This window comes from Prionailurus bengalensis, chromosome E4, assembly GCF_016509475.1.
Source record: "Prionailurus bengalensis isolate Pbe53 chromosome E4, Fcat_Pben_1.1_paternal_pri, whole genome shotgun sequence".
NCBI lineage: Eukaryota > Metazoa > Chordata > Mammalia > Carnivora > Felidae > Prionailurus > Prionailurus bengalensis.
Window position 1 is genome coordinate 63,218,548 of NC_057360.1, and position 9,690 is coordinate 63,228,237.

At 42.4% G+C, this 9,690-nt stretch overlaps 1 protein-coding gene across 1 annotated transcript; it reads right to left on the reverse strand.

Annotated features, from left to right (window-relative positions):
* Positions 1-603: 603 nt before the first annotated feature.
* On the reverse strand, positions 604-6,018 carry DUSP12 (dual specificity phosphatase 12). The gene is made up of 6 exons (XM_043569522.1): positions 5,615-6,018; positions 4,218-4,331; positions 4,009-4,127; positions 3,521-3,617; positions 2,664-2,850; positions 604-995 (listed from the first exon to the last, which is right to left on the reverse strand). Exons 1-6 carry the CDS (start codon positions 5,995-5,997, stop codon positions 834-836), a joined length of 1,062 nt encoding a protein of 353 aa, XP_043425457.1. The 5' UTR covers positions 5,998-6,018; the 3' UTR covers positions 604-833.
* Between the last annotated feature and the right edge of the window lie 3,672 nt (positions 6,019-9,690).

The window sequence follows — 9,690 nt, forward strand, 5'->3', positions numbered from 1 at the left end:
GTTTTCTAGAGTATATTATGAAGCAAAGTGAACAGATATTACAAAAGCTAAGATAAAAATGGGAGAAATTTTTCTCATAAGAAAAAATTATTTTATAAAAGTTACCAAAGGCTTCAAGTCCTATGTTAAGATATTCTCACAAATCACAACACTCCCACCATTTCAAAAGTTAAACTAGGGGCCACGCCTGGGTGGCTCAGTTGGTTGAGCAACCAAATCTTGATTTCGTCTCAGGTCATGATCTCACAGTTCGTGGGTTCAAGCCCCGTATCAGACTCTGTCCTGACCGCTCAGAGCCTGGAGTCTGCTTTGGATTCTGTGCCTCCCTCTCTCTCTGACCTTCCCCTGCTCACCCTCTGTCTCTCTCTCTCTCTCTCAAAAACAAATAAGACGTTAAAAAAAAAAAAAAAAAAAGGTTTTTAGAAAAGAAAGAGAAGTTTCAAAATATGTCCAAACAAATCTTGCTTTGCATTTCTAGAAATAAATCTATTTAAACACAATCATTTCCAATTTTTGTACATAATTTTGTCCATCCAGACCTTAAGATCACTTAACATTCCAAAAATCAGAACTCTTTAAAATACACGAAACAAGGAACGAATCTGGGTTATACGAAATTTTAATATCAAATAAAGTATAATTTACATGATTAAAAGTTTTGATTTCCACATAAAGTATTCTACTGAAATAAGAGACTAACAAAGCACAGTTTCCAAGTCACCGTAAATGAAATGTTGACGGTCTAAAAACTAGACAATCGGCCATGAATGACAACAAGCAAGGGAAGCATGTATCAGCAAGTTTCTTTCCAAGCTATCAAAAATGTCACAAGTTCAAATTTTTCTTGTCTGTGATCCCAAAACCGGCAGCGTCTTCATTTCATCCACTCTATTCTTATGTATTTGAAAAGCAGGTGTTATCCATCTACCACAGGAGCACTGTTCACCATACCAATTGAAAGAACCCAACTTGGCATTGCATTTGGGGCAAAGAAGCTGAAATAAAGCAACTGTGTTACTTCATTCACTCACCTGTATATAAAACAAATAATGACCACTGGCAATACAGGATATAAAACAGGTAAGACGCAGCTCCTACCTCCACGGAGTTTACGATCTAATCAGCAAGATGAAAGGCTATGGCAATTCGCCATACTAAGATGGAGGGCTATGATAATTGTGCAAGCAGCATGTTGTGTCCTGGGAGTTTGGCAAAGGACCAGATGAATCCGCGCATGAGGGGAGAAAGGTGACGGCGGAGACAGGAAACCCAAGGTTGCAGGATGTGGCACGTGCTGGCTTTTAAATCAGCCTGCGGTTTAGTATCTCAAACTAAGATCATCACGGCTACAGAACAGGAAGGCATGTTAGGAGTCTCACGTTCTATTAGTGATATTGACGGCATGTAAGTTAGGTCTCAGCTTCCTGGCTATTTTAAAACAAATAAACAGGGGCCCCTGGGTGGCTCAGCCAGTTAAGCATCAGACTCTTAATTTCGGCTCAGGTCATGATCTCCCTGGGGTTCATGGGATAAGGTCCCATGGTCAGGCTCTACACTGTCAGTGAGGGATTCTCTCTCTCCCTCTCTTTCTGTCCCTCTTCCCCAGTCACGCTCTCTCTTTCTCCAAATAAATAAATAAACATTTAAAAATAATAAAGGGATGCCTGGGTAGCTCAGTTTGTTGAGCATCTAATCTTGGCTCAGGTCATGATCTCGCAGTTTGTGAGATTGAGCCCTGCGTGGGGCTCACTGCTGTCAGCACAGAGCCCACCTCGGATTCTGTGTGGCCCTCTCTCTCTGCCCCTCCCCTGCTTGTGCGCTCTCTCTCTCTCTCTCTCTCAAAAATAAACATTAAAAAAAATAAAAAATAAAAATAAAGAGATTAAAAACAAAAGACTATATCTTAGATTAAGATTAAGAATATCTTTAGGGGCACCTGGGTGGCTCAGTCTGTTGAGCATCTGACTTCAGCTCAGGTCATGATCCCACAGTTTGTGGGTTCAAGCCCCACATTGGGCTTTGTGCTGACAGTGCAAAGCCTGCTTCAGATCCTGTGTCTCTCCCTCTCTGTCTGTCCCTCCCCTACTTGTGCGCACTCTCTCTCTCAAAAATGAATGAATAAACTAAAAAAAAAAAAAAAAAAAAGGTATCTTTAGATTAATATTAAGCAAACCTAAATGAGAAATGTGGCCGTCACAATGCTCATATGAGCTGCATTCTTAAGAATTAACAGGAAATGAAAACAAATCTCTCAGCAAACATACAAACTGAAAGATCAGGAAAAAAGAGAGACGTTATGGAGCCAAAAGAAAAAAAAAGAGAGGGAAGAAAAACTTTAAATATAATTTTAAAATCCTTATTTGCCCTTACTTGTTACTAAGTTTGCGTTTTGTTAAAATACATTCTAATTGGCTTATATTAGTCTTCTACTTGAAGAAACATAAATAGCCTTGAAAGGAATTAACTTAGACCAACAGCCCCCAACTAGAAGTGGTTCACTATTTTAGATCAGCTGGGTTTTATTTAATTAATATATTTGATAGAGTCTTATCTACACTAGAAAGATATAATCTTCATCAAGAAGGTAGTTATGATGGTTTAAAGTCCGAGAGAGAACAAAATATAGATATAATGAAACTGCAGAAAATATAATGTGTTCCTACCTGTCCATCCATCACGCCCAGCAAGGCAGATTCCATCCACTGTACAGGTTCAATGAAATACGATGTACATTGAGCCTGACCCCCTGTGGTGAGCATCAAAGATGGCGTCACTCTCTTGTGGGCAAAGGCTATAGGACCACTTCCTTCATTATGATCCAAAATGCTAGAACTTCGAAATAAAGATCGCCTACAAGCCCCAAACAAAAACATTAATGGCTTTCAAAACAATGAAAAAATAGATGCAATGTGCAGTATTTCTTAGCAAAATAAAATTGATTATGCTACTGTAATTTTCAATAACCTCTACAAATAATCTGATTTATTTTCACTCTTAAGAACTTATTCTCTTCTTAAAAGCAGATTTGAAGGGGCGCCTGGGTGGCTTAGTTGGTTAAGTGTCCGACTCTTGATTTCAGCTCAGGTCACGATCTCACAGTTGTGCAATTCAGCGTCCGGTCGGATTCCATGCTGAATGGGGAGCCTGCTTGGAATTTTCTTTCTCCTCTCTCTCTGCCCCTCCCCCCACTTGCAAGTGCGCGCGCGCGCGCGCGCGCGCACGCGCACACACACACACACACACACACACACACACACACGAGAAAGGAAGAGAGAGAGAGAATCCCAAGCAGGCTCCACACTCAGCATGGGCTTCATTCCACAACCCTGGGATCATGACCTGACCTGAAATCAAGAGTTGGGCGCTTAACCCACTGAACCACCCAGGCACCCCTGATTTTGACATTTCTACGTTACTCAATTAAACAAGTTCTCCCTACAGATTTTAAGAAAACGAAACTTTCAATACTTTTCAGCTACTGAGACAAGGCAAAATCTCCAGAGGATAGAAAATATTTTACCTGCACTTTCTACATTTGTAGAGAACCTCGTCTTTCAATCCTTGTGCAATGGTCGTTGGGTCGACAGCAAAGAGTTCTTGAGGTAAGTTCTGTAATTCTACAGGACATAATTAAAATGTATCTAATTGTTGAAGTTAACTCTGCATTGTCAGGCAAAGTTCAGCTAATGTCAAACTAAGGCAAAGTGCTAACCTCAGAAATTAGAAAAGAAAAAAAAAAAAATCTCCAGTGAGGAGAAATCAGGGGGAGGTAGGAGAGCATAGTGAAGCCCTTGGATTCTGGGCCAGACTGCCTGAGTTCAAATCCCAGCCCACCACTGACAAACCATGTGACCTGGAACAAGTTATTTCTTGCTAAATCACAGTTTCAAAAGGAAATAATAGTACCCGTCTCAAGAGATGGCTGGAAAAGTGAGATAATGCACCTGAAGCCTTTCGTGTCAGAGCAAAGAACATCTAAAAAGGGCCCAGTAAGCAATTATCACTTACCTGGATACTTTTCTGTAACCTTTTGTAAACGATACTGCTTATAAACTGCACTCGAAGTATCTACTTCATATCCCATTGCCTGGTATAATTTTAGTTGCCACTCAAATCCCTCATTCATCCTGTAAGGACAAGCAAATTTAAAGTTAAGTTTTCATTAAGTGAGTAAAATCACACTGCAAAAACAATTATTACTACAACAAAGAACTCACTTAGCCTCTGGTTTGATGGTCTGGAGATTTTCATAGGCTTTTTCAAAGGTAAGCTGGTCAGTCTTCATCAGAAAAGCAGTTATTATAGCCGCACTTCGACTGACTCCTGCATGACTGAAAAAGAGACCTTTAAAATAAAATAGCAAACAGCAGCAATTAAAAAAACAAAAAAGCCCAGCTCCCTATCAGTGGTAAAGTTCAGGCCCACTGCACGTCTGCTTCTACCCAAGATAAACTCTTTGTCTCTGAAATACTAACGACATACAAAAGAATTATTCCCTTTTTTTTTTTAATTTCTTTAACATTTATTTTTGAGAGACAGAGAGAGAGAATGAGTGAGCAGAGGAAGGGGCAGAGAGGGAGACACACACAGAATCCAAAGCAGGCTCCAGGCTCCCACCCATCAGAGCTCGAGGCAGGGCTCGAACCCGCAAACCGTGAGATCATGACCTGAGACAGACGCTAAACAACCGAGACACCCAGGCACCCCTATTTATTTCCTTTTTGTTTTTGAATTCTGAACTATGTGAATGTATTACCTTTTCAAAAGGTAATACACTAATTTTACACTAATTAAAAAAAATTATAATGGCTTTGGAAAAAATCCAAGCTCCCTTGCTCTTGGCATTAAGGGGCCTGGAAACTCGGTCCCAGGCTTCTCTCCATTTTACCACTACTTTATGTAAATATTTAGAACAAGAGCTGGCACACAGTAAAAGTGCTGGTTCAATAAACCGAAACTCCTGTTACTACACTCCAATCCAACTAAAAAGGACTACTAAGAATTCCCAAATACCTATCAAGATTTTCTTTTTGGCATTGCTACGACGTAACTCCATCTTTCCCGTGGGCGTGGCTTAGGGATCCTTCGTGTCCTAACCAATTTTTCTCTCCCCATTTCTCCCCTTCATCAACCACCCTCTGCCCCAAACAAAAACACTGAAAAGAATCTACTTTTCCTCTGAAGGTTGAATAACTTTTGTTCATCTCCTTTGGCACATGACTCGCATCACAGTCTGCATTACAATCATCGGGGTAGGTGCCTGGCTTCTTCTGAAGAGCTTTAAACTCTTCTAGGTGCAGGGACTTGGCCGTTTATCAGCCCCACCCCCACCCCCGCTAAAAAACAACTCCGGGTTGGGAGGGGGGCTGCAGGATGAATCAAAATACACAAGTGTGAATCATCAAAACAGGATGAATGAGAGCCAGCACGCCTTCAGGGGCCCCGCCCCCTGCCCCCTCCTCTCTCCCGGACACCCGCCAGCCACGGGAGGGAGGGACAGGAGGTTCTGGTGGTCTGACAGCCCCTTCGCCCTCCCCTAGGGTCCTCGGAGGAAGGGGGGCGGCGGCAGGCTGGAAGCGAAGCGGGGCTGCACCCCCTCGTGCGGGCCGCTCACCAGTGCACCAACGTCGCGCGGCCCTCGTCGCGGGCCTGGCCGATGAAGGCCACACACCGGTCCAGATGGCTGAGCAGGTCAGTTTCGGGCTTGTCCAGCGCCGGCACAAACAGGCGCCGTAGACCCTCGATCCCGGCGCCCGACCTGAAGTCCGGCTCCTCCGAGTCCACCGTCAGCACGGCCATGATGCCCGCCTCCCTCAGGTGGTCCGGCTCCGCCGCGGCCGCGGCTCCACCCAGGTACAGCCCCGGCCGCACCTCCAGCATCTGCCCGGCGGAGCTGGCCCCGCTCCGACTGTCACCCGGCCGCGGGCAGCCATGACTCCCTCCCTGCGCCTCCAACATGGCGGCGGCCAGAGGCCGAGCGGCCAGGGGCCCTACCATCGAGTAGGCGGCCGGCTAGAACGCCCTTCCTCTGGGACGAGCCGGCCTTAGATGCGCAGCCGCTCCCTCGGAGGACCGCGGCCGTGGCGGGAATGCGTGCTTCTGGGGCAAGGTGATGCTGTGGCTGAGGCAGAGCAGCCTTTAAAACCCGAGTCTGGCCCCAGCCTCCCTAGATTGGTGGTAGAGGATAAACTTGCCCATATACAGGGTTTCTCGGGCTTATAGTGTTGAGACTTCATGGAAAGGGGCGATGAGAGCAGCTGGACTCAAATTTGAAATAATGGTCCCACCAACCGAATCAACTCTCATTTTATCCAACTGGGGTAAAACCGTTTTTTCAACGTTTATGAAGCCTCCTGTTTGTGTTTTTTCTCTTGTGATTAATTTTTCTTTTTTTTTTTCTTTCTTTGCCCAGTTTTTATTGGTATGTGAATCTCTTTCTTGTTGATGTACACTGTCCTATATACTTTTAAGATACTAATCTCATATTTTTGTGTGTCAGTACCCTCCAACCCAAGAACATCGGGAACCTATCTCACTTTCTTATCATTTGCATGTTCCCTGAAGTAGCATTTTTAATTGCTTTTAAGAATTTTTCCGTTGCATTCACATGTTAGCTGTTGGGTGCAAAAGGCCTAGTTTTCAGCCTATTTTGGCTTTTGACATGATCATTTCTAGCTTTTGATTTAAAGAGAGAGACCTGTGATTATTCCTTTCACTTGGACATCTAGATCATTGTAGGTTTATTAATTGGCCTAATTACAATATGGTTGCATCTCATGGACTAGGAAGGCCTGAAAAGAGGAAGCCAGATGGGGGGAACATCTGGTCTGTGGAGCAGTCAGAACATATATCATGTTGGGGCACCTGGGTGGCTCAGTTGGTTAAGCATCTAACTCTTGATTTAGGCTCAGGTCATGACTCACAGTCCATGAGATCTATCTCCTCATCAAGCTCCACATCAGGCTCTGCTCAGAGCCTGCTTGAGATTCTCTCTCTCTCTCTCTCTCTCTCTCTCACTGCCCCTCCTCCCTCTCTCTTTTTCTCCCTCTCTCAAAATAAGTAAGTAAACATTAAATATATATATACACACATTTATTAAGTTTGTCATCTTATATGGGTATGATTTGTGGCACCCCAAAACAATCACAATAGTAACGTCAAAGATCACTGATCACAGATCACCATAACAATTATAATAATAATAATAAATTTGGAATATTGGGGCGCCTGGGTGGCTCAGTCGGTTGAACGGCTGACTTTGGCTCAGCTCATGATCTCATGGTTCATGAGTTCAAGCCCTGCGTTGGGTTCTGTGCTGACAGCTCAGAGCCTGGAGCCTGTTTCAGATTCTGTGTCTCCCTGTCTCTCTGCCCCTCTCCTGGTCGTGCTCTGTCTTGCTCTCTCTGTCTCAAAAATAAATTAACATTAAAGAAAAAAAGTTTTTTAAACAGGTTAATTGTGACATCAGAAAACAAAAAGGGGGAGAGGGCTAAATGGGTTGAGCTTTTGTATGTATTGAAGTTATTATCAGCGCAAAATAGACTGTTATAGCTATAAGATGTTTTATGTAAGCCTTATAGTAACCACAAAACAAAACCTACAGTAGATGCAATACACATGAGATGAAGAGTAGGGAATCAAAGCATAACACTGTGGAAAATCATCACTTCAGTAATGAAGGAAGCAAGAAAGGGAGAAGGGAACAAGAGTGCCGGAGACCAGCTCCAGCAACCAGGGGTTCCCGAAGGAAGAACAGCGTCAGTGAAAATAAAACAAAACTAAAGTAAAAAACTAAAACTAAAATAAAAATGGACACAGACAACAGCAGTGTGTTGAACTGGCCGATTTATTATAGTAAATGTGGCATTATATTTGCTAGTGATTTCCTTGTAACATATGTCATCTATGTTTTTCTAACATTACCTAATTTTGAAAATGTTCCTGTGTGTAAACAACCTTTAAGAAATAACATGGTGATTTTCCCCTAAGTTTCCCGCATACCCTTTGATTATTGATTAATTTCTTACATTATTCCATTATGCACCTGCGTTTATCTATAATCTACAGAGCATTTGCTTTGCTTTGCTTTGCTTTGCTTTGCTTTGCTTTGCTTTGCTGGAGCCTGCTTTGGATTTTATGTCTCCCTCTCTGCTCCTCCCCCACTCACGCTCTGTCTCTTTCTCTCTCAAAAATAAGTAAACATTTAAAAAATTAAAAAAGAAATAAACAAGATCTGAAATGAATAACCTAACTTTATGCCTCAAGGAACTAGGGAAAAAAAAAAAAAAAAGCAAACTGGGCCCAAAGTTAGCAGAAGGAAGGAAATAACAAAATGATATGGAGACCAGAAAAACAATCAAAAAGAGCAATGAAAGGAATATGTGGTGTTTTGAAAAGATGAACAGAATTGACAAAGCTCTAGCCAGACTCACTAAGCATGAAGGATGGAAGATTAAAAACAAAATCAGAAAGAGGAGACATTACAACAGACACCACAGAAATATAGAGGATCATGAGAGACTAGGATGAGCAATTATCTGCTGACAGATTGGATAACCTAGAAGAAAAGGATACAGTCTAGGAAACATGTAACCTACCAAGACTGAATCATGAAGAAACAGAGAATCTGTTCAGACCAATAATGAGTAAGCAAATTAAATCAGTAATCAAAATTTTTCCAAAAAAAAAAAAAAAGAAGAAGAAGAAGAATCCCAGAGCCAGGTGGTATCACTGTGAATTCTACCAAACATTTAAGAAAAACTTAATGCCAATCCTTCTCAAAGTCTTCCAAAAAAATTGAAGAGCAGGGTACACTTCCCAGACCCATTTTACAGGGCCAGCATTACCATGATTACAAAGCCAGATAAGGACACTATGAGGAAAGAAAACTACAGGCCAATATCCCTGATGAATACGGATGCAAAAATTCTCAGGGGGACCTGGGTGGCTCAGTTGGTTAGGTGTCCAATTTCAGCTCAGGTCAAGATCTCACAGGCTGTGAGTTTGAACCCCATGTGGGGCTCTGTGCTGACAGCTCAGAGCCTGGAGTCTGCTTTGGATTCTCTGTCTCCCCCTCTCTCTGCCCTTCCCCCACTCATGCCCTGTCTGACTCTCAAAAATAAATAAACACTAAAAAAGATTTTTTAATTCTCAACAAAATATTAGTAAGCAGAATTCAACAGCAAATTAAAGGATCATACACCACGATCAAGTGGGATTTATCCCTGGGATGTAAGGATGATTTAACATCCACAAATCAATAAATGTGATATACCACATGAACAGAGTGAAGGATAAAAATCACATGATCATCTCAATAGATGCATAAAAAGCATCTAACAATATACAACATCTTTTCATGATAAAAAAAAAAAAACCTCAACAATTGGGTATGAAGGGACATGTCTCAACATAATAAACAATTTTCTAGGTAAAGAATCTGGCTTCTATGCTGAGAATGATGATGGAGGTTTCAGAAGAATAGCCAGTTTGAGGGAAATTTGCCTGAAGAGAGTAGAGAACATGCGTGGAAGCTGACCTGTGGGATCAGGCAGCCCAGGGCCTGGTTAGTGTTTGCATCATAAATGTAAAACTCTTCGGGCACCTGGGCGGCTCAGTTCCTTGAGCGTCTGACTCTTGATTTCACCTCAGGCCATGATCCTAGGGTCATAGGATTGAGCCCCATGTCTG

Excerpts from the sequence above, each read along its gene's own strand:
- DUSP12 (XM_043569522.1), bottom strand. The coding sequence starts at position 5,997 with ATGGTAGGGCCCCTGGCCGCTCGGCCTCTGGCCGCCGCCATGTTGGAG. Across the intron at positions 3,618-4,008 it reads GGTTACAGAAAAGTATCCAG|AATTACAGAACTTACCTCAA; the intron begins GTAAGTGATAAT and ends TATGTCCTGTAG. Across the intron at positions 996-2,663 it reads TGGGCGTGATGGATGGACAG|CTTCTTTGCCCCAAATGCAA; the intron begins GTAGGAACACAT and ends GCTTTATTTCAG.